We start from the raw sequence: 19,040 nt of genomic DNA, 5'->3' as shown, positions 1-19,040 counted from the left end.
CGCTGGTGCTGCTGCTGCCCGCGCCCGGTCCCGCCCGCGGCGCCCCGCGCTTCGACCCCACCTGGGAGTCCCTGGACGCCCGCCCGCTGCCCGCTTGGTTCAACCAGGCCAAGTTCGGCATCTTCATCCACTGGGGCGTGTTCTCCGTGCCCAGTTTCGGCAGCGAATGGTTCTGGTGAGTGTGCCTCCCTCCGTGTCTCCCGGGCCCTCTTTCTGTCCCCGGCCCCCAGCCGCCACCCGCCTCCCAGTGGGTTATCCGCGTTTAGAATTTCCGGTGTGAAATGTCTGATTTATTGTGTAAGCTTTCGGCCCGGGTAAGCATTGACTTTTCCTCCGTGTGAGTGCGGTTATTGCCAGGCACTTAAGGTGGCTCTGACTTCTCAGCTCCTGGATAGTTGCACTTGCCAACTTGTGTTTATCACGCTACAGTGTAACCATCCAACGAGGAAACTAGCAGAAATCAGTGGACTTGTGTAGGGGCACGGGATGAGCACTGAGGCTTGCACCTTAACTGCCCCTGGAGAGGGCGTTGTCCTCTCAGCTACCGGCTCATTTTCAGCCGTTTTGCCATGAAGTGTGATGACAACATAAATGCATGGGTATGGGAAACATCTCTTCATTTGGGCATTCACTGGCTCTTCAATGTTAAAATGTTACCATGTGTGCCTCTAGGAATTTTTAAAAACACGTTCTAGATAGAATGTAGTTTAATAAAAATAACACCTTACTATATGAAGAGTATTGCCCTTTAGATAGATTTTACCTTGAGGTCTGTATAAAAATGTGCATGTAATCTCTTACAACTTTGAAGTGTTTCACATACCTTTCCTGATTAAATACTTTAAGGTGTTAAATTCTTCAAGATAAATGCTATCTATAGAGTATATATATGCAAATTGACCCAACTGCCCGTGAAAGACTGGTCGCTATGACCTGCACTGACCACCAGGGGCGGGGGGTGAGGGCAGCTCCACCAGAAGCCTTGAGCCAGACTCACTGCTCCAGAGCCTGGTGGTGGTGGAGGCAGGAACGGACTGCCCACTAGAAGGCAGCTCCTGCATTGAGCATCTGCCCCTTGGTGGTCAGTGCATGTCATAGCAACCGGTTGTTCTGCTGTTTGGTCAATTTACATATTAGGCTTTTATTTTATAGGATAATACATTAAGTTATCATTTTGTTCAACTATGAAGATTAGGTAAATTATACAATTGGTGCTAGAAGAGGATTTGATGTTCGTTAATTGAGACCAATGCTCTGCCACAGACAACTAATTTTGAGTAATTTTATTGTTTGCAGTGGTAAACTTTTTATTTTCGTCCAGTGAACACAGGGCTTTTTGTTGTGACCGAGAACAATAAAAATACTTCTCAAACAAAACAAGATAGAGTATATTTCTGATGGTCTGTAAGTGCATTAACCCTGTAGACCTGTGGTCACCAACCAGTGGTCCGCAGACCACTGGTGGTCTCCATGAGGTCCAAAAGGTTGTTGACTGCTGCTGTAGACGATTCTTTAATTATCATGGTTTCCCTTTGTGACTTTTCTAAACCTCTACTCCCCTTCACAGTTTGACTCATGGGCAGTCAACAGTGCCGATGAGTATATCTGGTTGTCCTTATAGGCAATGCAAAACCAAATATAAATGATGGACTGTTCAAGTGCCTCTTTTCATGTCCATTTGGATGAAATTTGAGAAGTGGCTCTAGATCTAGGGCAAACTACGGCCCGCAGGCTGGATCCGGCCCGTTTGAAATAAATAAAACTAAAAAAAAAAAAAGACCATACCCTTTTATGTAATGATGTTTACTTTGAATTTATATTAGTTCACACAAACACTCCATCCATGCTTTTGTTCCGGCCCTCCAGTCCAGTTTAAGAACCCATTGTGGCCCTCGAGTCGAAAAGTTTGCCCACCCCTGCTCTAGACAATATAGAGAATGCATGTTCAAATTAGGCTGTACCAGGAGGAAATAGGAGAAATCCTTTATCCTTGTTCAACTTTCTGAGTGTCCCAGTTTTTTCTTCTGTAGTTTAGTTTAAAAGGTACAAATGTGTCGTGGCTCAATTAGGATACTTTCACTTCAAGGTATAGAAAAATAAAATGTGCGATAGTAGGGCTTGTTATCATACATAAGGAGAATTCGAAGTAGTTGGCTCATCGATGAAATCAAAGACATAGACACTTTCTGTTATCATCAGCCTCTTGTTGCTTCGTGGTCTCATGGTGGTAGCCGGCCATAACTTGACATAACCTTGTCCAAAGGCAGGAAGGCCAGTTTTTCTTATTATTCATTTCCCAGAATCTTCCAAGTTGGCATCCCCTTACATTCCATTGACCAGCATGGGTCACATGTCCATGTCCAAGCTGCAGTGGAAGCTGGAAAAATATGTATCTGACTGGTGGTGGTGGAGAAAGTAGAAGATGGGTCAGAGATGGGGCTTGAGACTGTTTCATAAGGAAAGTTACTGCTATGTCTGTCTAAAATGTAAAATTATGTTTTTGATACAGTTTTCCTCATGAAGTTTTGCTTGGGAAGCTTAGGCCCCACTGCTCAGAATAAATGCAGATAACAGGGAATCCTTGAAGGCTGAGTCAATAGATTAAAATAGCGGCATCTTCTTGATTTTACTGTTGCCTACTCCCCCACTTATTCTCTGCTAGTGAAGGTAGTAGATCCATGTTGTGTTTTAGGCACTGAGTTTTCCCTTTAAAGCTTTCCTCACTTACGTTACAAAGATATATATACCTCATGTTGCTGTTTAAAAGTGGGGATTAATAGCAAATGCGTGGCTGGGTTGTCTAGAATGTTCTAGTTTATGAGTTGAGCAGACTTCACAGAGGGATAGATGGAATAAGAGGGGGATTGTGGTTTACATAAACTTTCTTTAAGGAAATGTCAAACTAGTGGGGAAGTGAAAAAGTGAATCTGGGTAATATTTGAGGGAGGGAGAATTAGTAAAGGGAGCTGGCCTGGTCATTTCAAATGTTTCATATGCTGTTTCTGTTCGTCCCTTTAGGTGGTATTGGCAAAAGGAAAAAATACAAACATTTGTGGACTTTATGAAAAATAATTACCCTCCTGATTTCAAATATGAAGATTTTGGACCGCTATTTACTGCAAAGTTTTATAATGCGAACCAGTGGGCAGATATTTTTCAGGCTTCTGGTGCCAAATATGTTGTCTTAACTTCCAAACATCATGAGGGTAAGTAACTGCAACATTTGCAAACATGGACAATGGTTATGAAGTGTAAAGTAGTTCATTTGGAAGCAGAAACTCAAGCAAGGTCATCTACACGAAACCAGAGTATTCTCTTGTGGCTACTGACATTTGCTTATAACTTAAGGGACCACATGTTCCACCAATTAAGAGACATTAGGCAGGCAGAAAGATCATACCCTCCATATAACAGAGGAGGGAGGAGATCACATTTTTGTTATAGGCATATTTAACAATATTTCTAAAATTTGATTAAAGCTATTTGAAACGGGATGTGGGTTGTAGGTCAAATTTATAATTGGAATTCTGCTCTTTCCTTTCATTTCACCTCTGTAATGCATTCTGGGAAGGCATCATGGGGTAAGGCCGCTGTAGTCTTGTGTCATTACTGACACACACGGCCGTGCTTTTGACCAACTCTTACATGACCAAATTGTGGACAGTTTGCTAGTGATGAAAGTGATACAGATTACCTGAAAGAAAAAAAAGGATTATGGAACTGTAATGGTGCCCAGAAATATCAGAAATGGAAGAATATCTCAAAGGAAACACAGTGGTGTGTTAGTCAGGGTTCTCCAGAGAAACAGAACCAATAGGAAGTATACGAGATATAAAGAGATTTATTACAAGAAATTGACTCACACAATTATGGAGGCTGAGTGGTCTAGACACAGGAGCTGATGGTGTAGTTCTAGCCATAGGAGCTGATGGTGTAGTTCCAGCCTGAGCCTGAAGGCCTGAAAACTAGGAGAGTTGATGTAGGTTCTATTTCAAGCCTGGGTCCAAAGGTGAAGAAGTCCAATATCTCAGCTCAAAGGCAAGCAGAGAGAAAGAATTCTTTCTAACTCAGCTGTTTATTCTATTCAGGCCTTCAACAGATTGGATGAGGCCCACAACATTGGGGAGGGCAATCTGCTTTACTCAGTTTATCTATTCAGATGTTAATTTCATGCAGAAATACCCTCATAGACATACCAAGAATAATGTTTAACCAAATATCTGGGTACCCTATGGCCTACTAGTCAAATTGATACTAGTAAAGTTAATCATCACTGTGGTCCTACATTAATAGGATCATTTCCACCCATTATCATTCAACATTCAAAGGTGAATAAGATCAAAGAAGCATCAATAAATTGTTATTATTTCAACTTAATGTTAATTCACTTGGCAATTTCTTCTGCAAGATCATCTTTGCCTTCGTATAAGAAATCTTGCCCTATTGCTTCTTTCAAGGGTGGGGAGGGGAGTAGGAGGGAAGAACCAAAACCACAAATCTGGAATTATCTTAGAATCTTTTCCTCTTTACCCGAATTCTAGTGGCTTAATGATTTTCCTATAGACGTTTCTCCTATTGGATGAATATGTATGATGTGTATTTGTTTGTGAATGTGTTGATTTCCTTGCTCTTAGAACTTCTCCGAGCTGTAAGGACAAGGTATTACACAGTGAGCTTATTCAACCAACAGACAAAGCCACTCTTGGTCATACTGTGAGGACAGACGATGAAGCTCACATGTATAAACTTCCTAGGACCCATGCTGTCAGGTGTTTTCATTGCTCATGGAACAGATCCTGCTGGGCTTGTTAGGCAGGAAGACCACTGTGTGAGCGAACAGTGGTGACACAGCTGGAGACCCATGTGGTTTCAGCACTGCTTGACCTTAGGGCCTGACAAGTTGAAACATTTTGAATCAGGGTTTAAAATATCCACACTGCACCTTCGAGACAGCATGGAAGGACCTATGTGGTTGGTAGATAATTCACTTTTAGGTAATTTAAGAAGCAACATCTTAGCTTACGACTTTAGAGTAGATGAGATTACAAATGGTGGGTCAAGTATTTTAAAGTACAGACTAGAGTCTTACTCAACTCCACTCCACCCCCTCGTGAACAGATTTATTGCTATACAAGGATCACCAGCGTTCTAAGAATCACACTATAATAAAATAACCCTAAAAGCGGGAACCTACTTTAATCTTAGCTGTGACCTCATGTCGATTGCTGATTTCGTGTTAGACCGAGTGCTTGCAGCTGGAGGGGACTATAACAGGGAACAGGGCAGACATGATGCCATTCCTCAAGGAGCTTGTATTCTCTGAGGGAAAACACAGAAGACAGATTAGAGCCAGGGGTGGGCAAACTTTTTCCACAATGGGTTCTTAAACTGGACCGGAGGGCCGGAACAAAAGCATGGATGGAGTGTTTGTGTGAACTAATATAAATTCAAAGTAAACATTATTACATAAAAGGGTACGGTCTTTTTTTTTTAGTTTTATTCATTTCAAATGGGCCGGATCTGGCCAGTGGGCCGTAGTTTGCCCACGGCTGGATTAGATTCTACAGATATTGTCAGTACCCTGAGAGTTACTTTTATTTATTTTTTAAATATGTTTTTATTGATTTCAGAGAGGAAGGGAGAGGGGAAGGGATAGAAATAGAAACATCAATGATGAGAGAGAATTAATGATTGGTTGCCTCTTGCATGCCCCATACTGGGGATTGAGCCACAACCCGAGCATGTGCCCTCGATCAGGAATCGAACTGTGACCTCCTGCTTCATAGGTCAAAGCTCAACCCCTGAGCCACGCCGGCCAGGTGAGAGTTACTTTTAAAAACCACGGTTTACCTTGTTTAAAGTCTCACTTGTTGCTCATATAAAAGCAGAATATATATCATGAAAAAAATATTGCCATAACAGTTGTTTGTAGAAGCAGTTATTTATATACCATCGGAATGATTAGATATGTTTTTGCATTTGCATTGGTAGAGATTTACCTAAAATAAAGTGGGCCTACTTACACAGGTTGTTAACCTAATTGTGCAGGCTTCACCTTGTGGGGTTCAGAGCATTCGTGGAACTGGAATGCTGTAGATGAGGGGCCCACGAGGGACGTCGTCAAGGAACTGGAGGTAGCCATTAGGAACAGGACTGACCTGCGTTTTGGACTCTACTATTCCCTTTTTGAGTGGTTTCATCTGCTCTTCCTTGATGATGAATCCAGCTCCTTCCAGAAGCGACAGTTTCCAGTTTCTAAGATGCAGCCCGAGCTCTACGAGTTGGTGAACAAGTACCGGCCGGAGGTCCTGTGGGCAGATGGTGATGGAGGGGCACCCGATTGCTACTGGAACAGCACAGGTTTCTTAGCTTGGCTGTACAATGAAAGGCGTGTATGCTGTTAGACTGCTGTAGCTACCTTAAATGTTCCTAATACATGCATAACATTTCATTCCCTTGCTTCTTGAAATATTTCCTTTCAGGCTCATGTATGATATGGGGGAGGAAATCATTATAAATAATTCTTATTAGATATATCAGTATTTACTCAAAATAATCAAGAATTACAAATCAAGAGTTAAATTTTGAAGTGGGACCAAAAATCACAGAATGCAGAATTTTGAAGACATTAATTTTGTGGGTCCCCTTTTTCATCTCCTGTCCTGGGACAACTATATTTACCCATGACTGTTTCTGCTTATGTGCTCTTCAGTTCCTCTAATTGCTTCTTCTGTTCATCCTCTTACTCTTTGATAACCAGTCCATGTCCCCCTTGTCTGTCTCCTTTTTTCCTTCATCATTCTCACCTCTTCCTGTTCTTTCCTTTTGCTTTCTAGCGTGTTCCAGCCTGTCCCATTGGCACAGGGAGTTCTGACTGAGCTCTGCTATTTAGGCTTAAACTAGATGGAACAAATTTATATTTGTAACTAGGAGGTACCTGGTACTGTGTTATGAAGTCAGGGAGTGTTCTGCTGTGTTCCCTGGGCCCACAAAGGGCGGACATATAAATACTCTGGATAGGCCTTGATATTTAGAACAGCAGGTACCCCTTCCAATGGGAAAGACTGGGAGCCATCCACTTCAATTTGTGAATCAAAATGGGGGTCCCCTCTCAGTAGAGAGGTGCTGGAGGAACCACCTCTTATGAGAAACAATATTGTAGGATATTTCATACCACAGTGAATTTCATGATTGCAAGTCGACTTACCTGAAATATTTCAGTATTAGGCACAATTGTATGAGAAAGAGATGAGATGATTCAGGCAATGGTGAGAAGAATGTCTTCATTGTGAATTCAGTTTTGGGTATCATTCACAATATTGGGGGCAAGCTTCAAAAAAATAGTGTAATACTCTTATTCGTGCTGTATGTGCTGAACACTGGACTAAGGTGTGTCATATAAACTTTTCTGTTCTAATGAGAGCTGAAGAAATTGTTCACTCAGAGGAATAGGTACCTTGCTGTAGGATAGGAAGCTTAGAAAGTGAGCGGGACAGGACTGTAGGCAGCCCAGGTCCATTTGACTTCAAAACCATGGGCTTTGTATTATATTACACATTTATTAGTGCATTTTTAAGAGTAAATTTCAGTCAGACCACTTTTTAGTGACATTTCCTCTTGTGTTGAAAAATTTTACTTTTTGTTTTTAAAAAGTATGTTTTTCATTCCAGCCCAGTTCGGGACACAGTAGTCACCAATGACCGTTGGGGAGCTGGTAGCATCTGTAAGCATGGTGGCTACTATACCTGCAGTGACAGGTATAACCCAGGACATCTTCTGCCACATAAGTGGGAAAACTGCATGACAATAGACAAGTTTTCCTGGGGCTATAGGAGGAATGCAGGAATCCGTGACTACCTTACAATTGAAGAATTGGTGAAGGTACAGTGAAATGTCTAGTAACAATTGTGGTAATATTCTTAATAGTGTGGGTGTGTGAGAATCATTTTTTGTTTGTATAGCTCAGTGGCTTATAAATACAGGGCACTGTTCTGTCTTCCATGCTTGTTCTCCTAGATAGTGACCAAATATTTATTTATAAACCCATAAATACAACATATTAATACATTTGTGATGGAATTGCTTTATCTCTCTAAAAACTATATGTATTCTTATTTTTTTATTTTTAGCAACTTGTAGAAACAGTTTCATGTGGAGGAAATCTTTTGATGAATATTGGGCCCACTAAGGATGGGACCATTTCTCCAATTTTTGAGGAGCGATTAAGGCAAATGGGGACCTGGCTAAAAGTCAATGGAGAAGCCATTTATGAAACCAACACTTGGAGATCCCAGAATGACACTGTCACCCCAGATGTGTGGTAAGTTATTCTTTTATCAGTACTATCTGATAAAAGAAGGCACTTAAATTTTCTCAGATATAAAGAGAAAAATAGGATAAAAGAGGAAATTGGATGAATGCCTTTCTATACAAAACACTTTCCAAACTTTATTTTCTATGAAGAGAAGGAAGGGGAAGCATGTTTTTGAACACTTACTGTTTAGCAAATTGAGCTCAAATTATCTCTAGATACCTCTTAATAGTTGACAAATTTTAGTGAAAAGTAGTCAACTCTTATAAAAATTACAAGCCATTTAGAAAATTGAAAAACCTTGAGTGGTTAATCCAAAAGAGAGACTTCTGTTTAGTTAGTTAAGTAAATTCTAACATTTGCAGATGTCGTATCACATCAAATTAGCAAGCAAGAAGTGCTAAAGGGCATGAAAAAATATTAAAAATCAGCTCCAATAACAGCACTAGTTGATTAAAATAATTGTAACTTGTTTATAGTGTCCAAGTAAATCTAAACCTTAAGTTTCTTTAAAATCAATTATCTTAACTTGATAATTTTTCTTTTTGCTGTATTTTTCTTTAAAAGCCTTGCCTCAGGCCCCTGAGTTTTGGAAGGTTCTGTGGGCCAATGAGAACCTGAATCAGACTCTGCATATGTGATGGTTTCTAATGTGAGGTTTTTATATACACACTAGCAGCCTGTTGCACGAAGATTCGTGCAATAGGCCTTCCTTCCCTTGGCTGCCAACACCCAGGACCCAGCGAGGTTCGGAGCCTGTTGCACGAAGATTTCAGTCTTTAGTCTTCAGTCTTCACTTTGGCTGGAGCCTTCAGTCTTCGCTCCGTGCCTGCATATGCAAATTAATTGCCATCTTTGTTGGGTTAATTTGCATAGTTGCGCTGATTGGCTGGTGGGCATAGCGAAGTGACACCAATTTGCATGTTTCTCTTTTATTAGTGTAGATAAGAGTAGTATGAGTGGAGCTCTAAAAATTCACCTTGTGTTGCTACCAAAGTGAGTATAGCTGATCAAGTATAATTCAAAAGATTAGACTAACTGTTCTTTGATTTCACTTGAATTGTGACTTTAAAAAATTGTTAGCACATTGAAGAAAATAAACTAAGGCAATGCAGACAGAAGCAACCTGTTGTAGAATTTTAGAACTTTGGGTCTGTGAGAAGCCATAATGAGAACTCAGTACTGAGCCTTCATTTCACAGAGCCCAGTTTAAATCTGGTTGTGGAATTTTTTTCTGTACTTATATTTGACTATGAGAGTGTCTGATCTGGGACTTCACAATCATTAACAGTTATTCCATCAAGTTTCCTTTATTATAATATGTAAAGATAAGCCTGGCCAGTGTGGCTTGATGTTTGAGTGGCAAGCCATGAACCAGGAGGTCATGAATTTGTTGCTGGTCAGGGCACATGCCTGGGTTGCAGGCTCAATCCCCAATAGGGGGTATGCAGGAGGCAGCTGATCAATGATTCTCTCTCATCATTGATGTTTCCATTTCTCTCCCTCTCCCTTCCTCTCTCTAAAATCAATAAAAACATATCTTTAAAAAAATAAATAAAGATAAAAAGTCAAGGCATTCGACAAGGCCTGTAAAGCCCCATCTCTGGCTCCTACCAATGTCACCTACCTAAGGTGGCCCTGTTCTCCCCTCCTCACTGTGAGAGCTCTTTCCCACTTGGTAAATATTTACCAAATGGAAGTATCTCTATAAATAACTCAGACCTGACCTATAAATAATGAGAAATATTACTATGCTTTCCTCCCCTTTTAACCAGGTACACCTCAAAAGCTAAAGAAAACTTGGTCTATGCCATGTTTCTCAAATGGCCCACATCAGGACAGCTGTTTCTTGGCCAACCCAAAGCTACTCTGGGGTCAATAGAGGTAAGAGGGAATTTTATCTTTATTGTTCCTTTAAATTGTTGACAAGAATATCCTGATAAAAACATAACTTTTAACTTTAAGGAGATCCTTATATGTGTTGTTCTTATTTACCCATAAGAGTAATTTTAAAATGAGCTTCATTAATGGCAATATTTGGCCAGAACCTTTGAAAATTTCTTTTTCATTTCCCAGAAAACTAAACTTATAAAGCAGATAAGTCATCTCCATTCACATCAATGTAAAATATTCTTCCTCACAGTTGTTTTATGTTGTTCGAGTTCACTGTATGCATCTGAAATGATTCTTCATAAAACTGGAATTTGTATTCTTCCCCTGACATCCCACCCAGAACACATTAGAATAAAAGGAAGAAGTCTTAGCCCTACTATGTTAAGTTCATAAAATACTTTGGAGAAAGTTAAAGGTTAATCTAATAGTTATAACCACTAAGTCTGGTATTGAATTCATTTTGATATATTTTATAGCTTATTTTAAAGAAATCAACAATTTTCTTGGAGGTGAATTGTCCACATGCTTCTCCTTGCATCGTATTTTCATATTTCATTTCTAACGCTTATGGTTGATCAGGCCAAAAAGAAGATGGAGTTGAAATCTAATGTTTAATTATAGCTTGTGAACTACTAAATAAAAGTAAAAAATGAATCTTCTGTCTACAATACTTTTAAGGAATATCAACCACCCCTTCTCAATAAAGTGGGCAAGTCACAGATATACCTGGAGACATTTGTGTGTGTGTTTTAATTTCAGGTTAAGCTACTGGGACATGGACAGCCACTTAAATGGATCTCTTTGGAGAAAAACGGCATTATGGTGGAACTGCCACATCTCACCTTTCATCAGATGCCTTGTAAATGGGGCTGGGCTCTAGCACTAACTAACGTGATCTAATGTGCAGCGGAGTGGTTCATGCTGCAGTTACATCTAAGACTAGAAAATATCAGGTTTCTATAATTATAGCACATGGAGAAAGCAAATGTAAAATGGGTCAAGAAAAGTCAAGTACTTATTTAGGCAATACAGTCCGTTTCCCCTCTTACTCCTTAAATTACCCATGTAACTATTATAGCTCTCCAGTGACCTTGCATTCAGAACAGGCCTCGCCAAGATGCGCCATTTTGGAATGTATTCTTTTGAGCTGAAGGCAATTGAGACTCAGGCTCATTGAGAAACTTTTATCTCTCCCTTAAGGAATTTAAATTTGGGGCCTTGCCCATAGTAAGAGTTATCACCAGAGATACATTTTTGGTGTTGTTTTTTTTTTTTTTTAAATATATTTCTTGCCAAAACCGGTTTGGCTCAGTAGATAGAGCGTCAGCCTGCGGACTGAAAGGTCCCAGGTTCGATTCCGGTTGAGGGCATTATCTTGGTTGCGGGCGCGTCCGCAGTGGGGGATGTGCGGGAGGCGGCTGATCGATGTTTCTCTCTCATCGATGTTTCTAACTCTCTATCTCTCTCCCTTCCTCTCTGTAAAAAAATCAATAAAATATATTTAAAAAAATATATATTTCTCACCATTTTAATGTTTCAAGTAAACTGACAGATCTACAAAGTAAACAAAGAATATCTTAAAAATCTTTGACAGGATATTTAATTTTGTTAATAGAAATTAGTATTAAAAACAAAGGAGAAAATCCACATAATTCCAAGAATAGTGTTGTTACAAGCCTTCTTGGGTCAGTTAACAATCTTTACCATCTCCACTTAATTCTGCAATCACAAACCTTGCACATGTTCTCCCACTTGACATTTTTGACCAAGAAATGTCAGTCATCGCTGTACACATCATGGAAAGAAATAACTTCTTATGACCTTTCTATGATAGGGCAGGACAAAATTCAAAGTACTGAGCATCTGATTTTCTCTTCATCCTGCTGCAAAGACCTCCCTCCCTCTGAAGCCTCCATGGGCCTTTCCTTACTCCTCAAGCTTAGCTCAGAATGTCATAAATGCCTCATTTTAACTTCCTGTCTCTGAACCTCTCATGTGTGTGGAGTTCTCATATGCACGCATGTGATTAAATTTGATTATCTTCTCTTATCTGTTTCATGTTGATTTGATTAAACCAGCTGGAAGAACCTAGAAGGGTGGAGGAAATTTTCTCTCTCCCCCATATTTGCTGTTAAAGTCTCTCCACAGTGAATTTAATTTCATGTGCAATTCAGAGTTGGAAATTTTTGTTTCAGAGTAGCTAGCAGTTGGTGGTGTTAAGGACTGAATTGTGTCTGCTTCCAAATGTTGAAGCCTTAATCACCAGTGCAACTATATTTGGAGGTGTAGCATTTAAGGAGATAATTAAGGTTAAATAAAATCAGGGGTGGGGGCCCTAATCCAATATGACTGGTGTCCTTATAAAAGAGTCACCAGGGATGCACAAGCAGAGAGGAAAGGCCATGTAAGGATACAGTGAGAAGGTGGGCCCTCTGCAGGCCAAGGCGAGGCCTCAAGGGAAACCAAACCGGCTGACATCTAGAATTGTCCACCTTCAGAACTGTGAGAATATAAATTATTGTTGTTTAAGCTGCCCAGTGGGTGGCATTTTGTTATGGCAATCCTAGAAGACTAATACAACTGGAAGGTATATAATAAATTTGGCCCAATATATATATCCAATGCTTATAGTAATTGTATTTTTATTTTAAAAATTGTTTTTTTTTCCTTGTGGTAATAAAACTAATAAATGTTCACTGTAGATATTTTAAAACACAGAAATGCTCAAAGGTAAAGTCACTGTTCAGATCACTACTATTAACACTTTAGTACATACTCTTCCAGGAATCAAACCTGTGACCATTCAGGCACAGGATGACATTCCAACTAACTGAGCCACACCAGCCAGGGCTATTTATTTTTTATGATCCCTGCTTTAGTGACTTTTTGGATTAACCAAACAACTAAGGGTTCCCGACAAGAGGGTTCCTACTGTACTGAGAGAAGACAAGTTTATAATGTCTAAGGTCAATTAACTTCAAATATATGTGTTTTTTACCTTGTCATCTCTTCAGTTGCCATAACTACAGATGCAGATGATGGTAGGTGGTAATTTTCAGCTGATCACTTTATCTTTAGAATGCCACATCTGTTCAGCCTCAAATTTTCTTTGGACGAAATCCTGGATTAATACTGCTGGAAGAGATACCCTATTATACACACATTTACTAGTTTCCCAAAATGCAGTTGTTATATCTCCCTATTAGAAATAACATATTCTGTCACATTTTGAAAAGAAGCATTTGCCCTCCTCCCACATTTAAATTTTTTTTTTTTTAACATTTTAGACATAGACTCTCTAGCTGTTGGCGCCAGGCCTAGCCTGGACTTAGAAGACTTCATAATTCATTTTCTGCCTTCCACTAATGAGCTACATTTATGTTGGAGGAACATAAAATGATGTTACTGAAAATATTCTTATATTACTGAAAATACTAGTACTAGTATATCTAATATACTAATGATACATGATTTATTTCTGTCCTAATTTCCTACATAAACATAGCACTATAGATTTACTAAAGAAAATGAATTACTTATTTTCAGAAGGAAATGCTACTTATTTTTTTCTAAACAAATTAAAAGACATCAATTATATTACCAATTAAAGTGAAACTTGAAAAATAGTGTCTCCCCAACATAATAGCAAAAATGCTATGGATATTGTACCAACCCTGCATCCCTGGAATAAATCCCAATTGATCATGGTGTATGATCTTTTCAACATATTGCTGGATCCAGTTTGCTAATATTTTGTAGATGACTTCAGCATCTATGTTCATCAGGGATATTGGCCTATAATTTTCTTTCTTTGTAGTCATCATCTTGTTTTGGTAAAATTCACCTGTGAAGCCACCTGGTCCAGGGCTTTAGTTTGTAGGGAGGTTTTTTTTTTTGTTTGTTTTCATATAATTTTATTGATTTCAGAGAGGAAAGATGAGGGATAGAAACATTAACTATGAGAGAGAATCATTGATCAGTTGTCTCCTGCATGCTCCCTACTAGAGATTGAGTCTGAAGTCTGGGTATGTGCCCTGACGAAGAATATAACTGACCTCCGGGTTCACTGACCGATGCTTAACCACCGAGCCACACTGGCTGGGCTCAATACAATTTTTTTTTAAATGGGCAAGGACTTGTATAGATATTACACCAAAGATGATTTACATGTGGCCAACAAGAATATGAAGATCACTAATCACTGAAATGCAAATCAGAATCACGAGATGTCACCTCACACCCATTAGAATGGCTACTGTCAAAAAACAAAACAACTAGTATTAGCAAGGATGTAAAGAAACTAGAACCCATGTGCACTGTTGGATTGTAAAATGGTGTAACCACTATGAAAATCAGTATGGAAGGTCCTCTAAAACTTAATAACAGAACTATTACATGATCCAGAAATCCCACTTCTGGGTAAATATCCAAAATAATTGAGAGTAGGGTCTTCAAGAGATATTTGCACATTCATGCTTATAGGAGCATCATTCATAATAGCCAAGAGGCGGAAGCAACCCAAATGTCCATCAACAGATGAATGGATAAACAAAATATAGTTTCCTATGGAACAAATAAGTTAATGGCTATAAAGTATTAACAAAACCATATTTTACTAAAATATTTTATTGCAATATCCACTGTGCTTAAAATCAATACAAAGTAAGTTATTAAAGTTATTTACATACAAATGAATGACAGTATGTAGTTAAAATAATGTGAGTAAACGGCATCAACACAATTTAGCCTCTAAATCACTATGTGATTTTCTAAGGATTGTTAACAACAGTGAAGAAAAAGGAATGCTGGTCATGGTTGTTAAATTCACTGATTTCCATAAAAAGCAAAGTCCTCCATCAAATATATTTAAGACACATAATTTAATCCTTTGAGGGGTAACTGGAGAAAAGTCTGATTTACTACTGTATGCTGCAGTTCAGTGAACTTTGATTCATTAAATAGCATATTTTCCAAACCTCACACCTACTTCCCAAAGAGATTTTACCTCAGTATCAATGTCAAAGTATACTGAGTTTCATATTATACAAAACAAGTATCTACATTTAGTTTTCAGTCCATTTGGAACTAATATCCATGGTATAACAAATTCTGATCTGTGTGCTGTGTACATTCAGATATGCCCACAAAAACTAGTTAGTCTGTTGATGACTTTAAAAAATAAAGATGACAAATAAATCTTTTATTATGAATGAAGACTTTCAGAATATTTTTTATTAGGCATTTTGGTAACAAATCATTACCCTATATTTATATAGTTGACTTATTCAGTGTATATTTAAAAGTAAATTAATTCCACTGTAGGTTTTTTGAAAGGAAAAAGTCATTTCTCCAGTTGTTGAGAGGTACTAAAAGCTTCATAGACATTAGCTGCAAAGTCTTTCACTTGCTCCATCATCAACAGATCCTACAAAGATGACAACAAAATGTTACAGTTTGAAATGTGTAGATAATCTGAATTCACTTCTGCAATCAAGAAAGGAGTGTAGCGCTAAGTTTTGTGGTGTTAAAGCCAAAAAAACCCAAAAACCATTTAATGAAAGGAGTATTTTTTCTTATAATAAATTCTAGGAGATATTTATTGGTTAGGTTCTTATATGAGGGATGCCATCTTTACCCTTACGCCTAGGGACTCTTCTCACTGCACATTATTGAGGTAGTTTGTAATTGAGGTATACTGCAAGTAATTCTTTACTTATAATACAGTTTCCAAGTTTGCAAATGACTCAGATAAAAAACACTTAACACGGATTTAAAGTTATCCATTTAATAATATCAGTCTTAACCCATGCATTCTGAAATGCTTTCCTAAGAAAGAAGATGGAGAAATAGGTAGTCTAGGGAAAAATTTAAACAGCCCACTGTCTATGTAGCTTTAATGAGCAAATTATTGGTGTATTATTAATAGTTATATTAATTATTAAAATGTTTTACTTCTCCATAAGAGTTTTTTTATTCTCAAAATTTGAGGACTTGTATAACTGATCTGCCTTAAGGCTCAATATGCTAACACAGCTTAGTGCAAAACATTAACACTGTAAATTCAACTGACTGCTAGATTTTATCAGGGCTATAATATAGTCTGTCAGGTGTTGGACTATAACATGGAGAAAGGTATTCCCAACCTCATAAATTTGCCATGATACATTATTACTCGCATGGGCATTCTATCACACTTAACATATGATTTTAAGTTTTTTATTTCTTTGAACAAGTATCACAGGAGGGAAGTGCAATTTTATATTAGACAAACAGGACAATATCCAAGAATACAATTTAGTTTTTGTATTTTTTTTAGATAAGAAAATAAGTGTAATTAACCTTAAAAACTTCATAATCAAAAGACACCTTTACAAAAACAAACAAAAAACCCCCAAACATCCAAGAAACAAAAACAAAACCCAAATACAACCTATATATCTGACAATGGACTTTTATGAGCATTTATAAAGAACTTCTACAACTCATTAATAAAGAGAAAACCACATCAATAAAAGAATGGGAAATAGCTTGAACAGATCATTAAAGTATAAACAAATGGCCAACAAGCAACGAAAGATGCTCAATTGACCACAGAAGATAACACTTCATATTTTTCCAGATTGTTAAAGTTTAAAGAATGACAAAAACAAATGTTAATGCAATCTAGTTTTAATACCCCAAATACCCCAAAGCTTTCTTCTTACCTGAACAAAATGACTAGGTGTTTCACTGCAAACTGAATGGATCTGTCCATTTACTATTGGAATTATCTTAGCTAAAGGCAGGCTGACACTGGAAAGACTGAAACATCATCACAGTAATTAGTATTGTATAAACTTTATCTTATATGTATTTAACATTTTAATTATAAATTCATAAGCAGCTATTGATAAATACTTACAGAAATGTGTTAAGAAAATAAAAATCACATATAATCCTACTACCTAGAAACAACAACTGTAACTCACATCATGGTTAATTTCCTTCAGTAATTTTTACACATATCTGTTTTTGTTTTTAACATACAATTATAACTTCCCAAGTAACACTGTTTTGAATTTTTATTCATATATGCATGTTTTCATCTTATTAAATGTTCTTCCAAATTTTTTGTCTGTTTTTAATGATTATATAGTAATCAAACTAGCTGTGATAATTTATATTATCAATTCCCTAGAATTAGGCATTTAGTTTTTGCCTAATTTTCCTTAATATAAGTAACTCTTTGTATTAACATGGAATTACTGGATCAAAGGGTAGGAATGTTTTCAAGGTTTCAAATGTGTATCGCAAATGCCCTCTGCTTCTCCAGCAGTGTGTGAGAATACTGGTCTTTCATGTCTTCTTTCTGTGTCAAGCATTATCTTTTCTTTAATCTTTGTATGTCTGATAGCTGAAAATAGTATCTCACAGTTGTGGTCTGTATTTTCCTCAATAACTAGCAATGTTGAATGTTTCTTCCCTCTATTCCAGTGAACTGTGCCATGATCTATCTGAATGTGTAAACAGGAAACCTGAGCATTATCCTTGGCACTTCCTTCTCCTGTGTATATCCAATCTCTCCACAATCTTAAATATTTCTTAAAATGGGTCTTCTTCTCCCCACTGCCAAACTTAGTCCAAGTTAAGCATTATCTCCTGTCCAAAATACAGCAATTACCTTCTAACTTGTGTTCAGTAAGCATTTGTGAGATGAATAAATTACTGTGTGATTATATATGATATACTGTTAAATGATAAAATGAATTTTTGTGTGTTGGTTACAGACTTAGGTTTATTATATTAAATATCATACTTTATACATTTAAACCTAAGGCTAGACTAGAAATTTTCTTTTAAATATAATGAAAATGCTGAAGCAATGGTGTCTAATGAGTATGCTGTTGCTGAGATTTGAGGCAATGCTTAAAAAGAAAAAAAACAGGGAGGTTTTATGAACTCCTGAAGAAATTAGGCATTCTCTTTTCATAGTACCTATGTAGCCATTTTTCAAAATCTGTCATGATTTGTTTACTTGTTTCTTTTTTTTATTTGTGAATTTGTCTTCAATAGGAATAGAAGACACCACTATCATACAAAATATTAGTACAAGGTCCATGATGTTAGGTACCATGTGTGCTCAATACATACTTGTTGAATTGATTAATAAAAGTCTTCATTCATCCATTGCTATGTTGCACCCCATCTTCCCCTTTCCCAATTCCTTTTCCACAAAGCAATCAAAATACTCCCATCATGTCACTCTTTTCTCACTTCTCTAGTAGCTCCCCAGCATTTCAAGCCAACACCCATAATCTGCATGTGCTGACTTCTCCAACTCCATCTCACACAATGCTTTCCCTAGTTCTATCTGTTCAGGTGCCAAATCAGCCTTCTTCCAGGTCCTCAAATTGAACCTTGGTCCTCCTGTTTCAAAGTCTTTGCCTTGTGGCTTCTGCCCTGAATGTCAATTGCTTCTTTCCAGTTCAACACTATATTAAAGAGTTATAGTTCTCAGTTCAGATTATTTCCTCTCCCGCCTCCCGGCAGCACTAGGATGTCTGACAGCAGTCAGTAGGACATCCTCTGAGGGCTCCTGGACTGCAAGAGGGCGCAGGCCGGGCTGAGGGACTCCCCTTCCCCCGACCCCACAATGCACAAATGTCGTGTACTGGGCCTCTAGTTAAATTATAAACTTGTTTGATTTATAAGTTTTAAATTCTACATTTGTAAAACCTATCATTTTATTTATCTAAAGTTCTTTCAATCTTAGAATTATTTTTTTCTCCATTTTGATATCAGACAAATATTCACCTGTTTCTATCAGTTCATTTATGTTTTTATTGTTTAAACCTCC

At 37.8% G+C, this 19,040-nt stretch overlaps 2 protein-coding genes across 2 annotated transcripts in view; one reads left to right on the top strand and one right to left on the bottom strand.

Moving 5' to 3' along the window:
• FUCA2 (fucosidase, alpha-L- 2, plasma) overlaps window positions 1–11,476 on the top strand; it is an 11,832-nt gene extending 356 nt beyond the window's left edge. Inside the window, exons 2-8 of the mRNA XM_006755410.2 lie at window positions 3–175; window positions 3,019–3,206; window positions 6,049–6,388; window positions 7,671–7,881; window positions 8,130–8,320; window positions 10,087–10,195; window positions 10,964–11,476. Of these exons, the coding sequence (XP_006755473.1) occupies window positions 3–175; window positions 3,019–3,206; window positions 6,049–6,388; window positions 7,671–7,881; window positions 8,130–8,320; window positions 10,087–10,195; window positions 10,964–11,104 (1,353 nt within the window). The 3' untranslated portion in view covers window positions 11,105–11,476. The remainder of the gene's footprint in view (window positions 1–2; window positions 176–3,018; window positions 3,207–6,048; window positions 6,389–7,670; window positions 7,882–8,129; window positions 8,321–10,086; window positions 10,196–10,963) is intronic.
• Window positions 11,477–14,814: 3,338 nt separating this feature from the next.
• Window positions 14,815–19,040, bottom strand: part of PEX3 (peroxisomal biogenesis factor 3) — a 29,962-nt gene continuing 25,736 nt past the window's right edge. The window contains exons 10-11 of the mRNA XM_006755384.2: window positions 16,909–17,005; window positions 14,815–15,629 (exon numbers count right to left, since the gene is read on the bottom strand). Of these exons, the coding sequence (XP_006755447.1) occupies window positions 15,546–15,629; window positions 16,909–17,005 (181 nt within the window). The 3' untranslated portion in view covers window positions 14,815–15,545. The remainder of the gene's footprint in view (window positions 15,630–16,908; window positions 17,006–19,040) is intronic.

This window comes from Myotis davidii, unplaced genomic scaffold, assembly GCF_000327345.1.
Source record: "Myotis davidii unplaced genomic scaffold, ASM32734v1 scaffold292, whole genome shotgun sequence".
NCBI lineage: Eukaryota > Metazoa > Chordata > Mammalia > Chiroptera > Vespertilionidae > Myotis > Myotis davidii.
The sequence above is the reverse complement of the archived record's forward strand: the minus strand, read 5'-3'. Positions and strand labels throughout refer to the sequence as shown.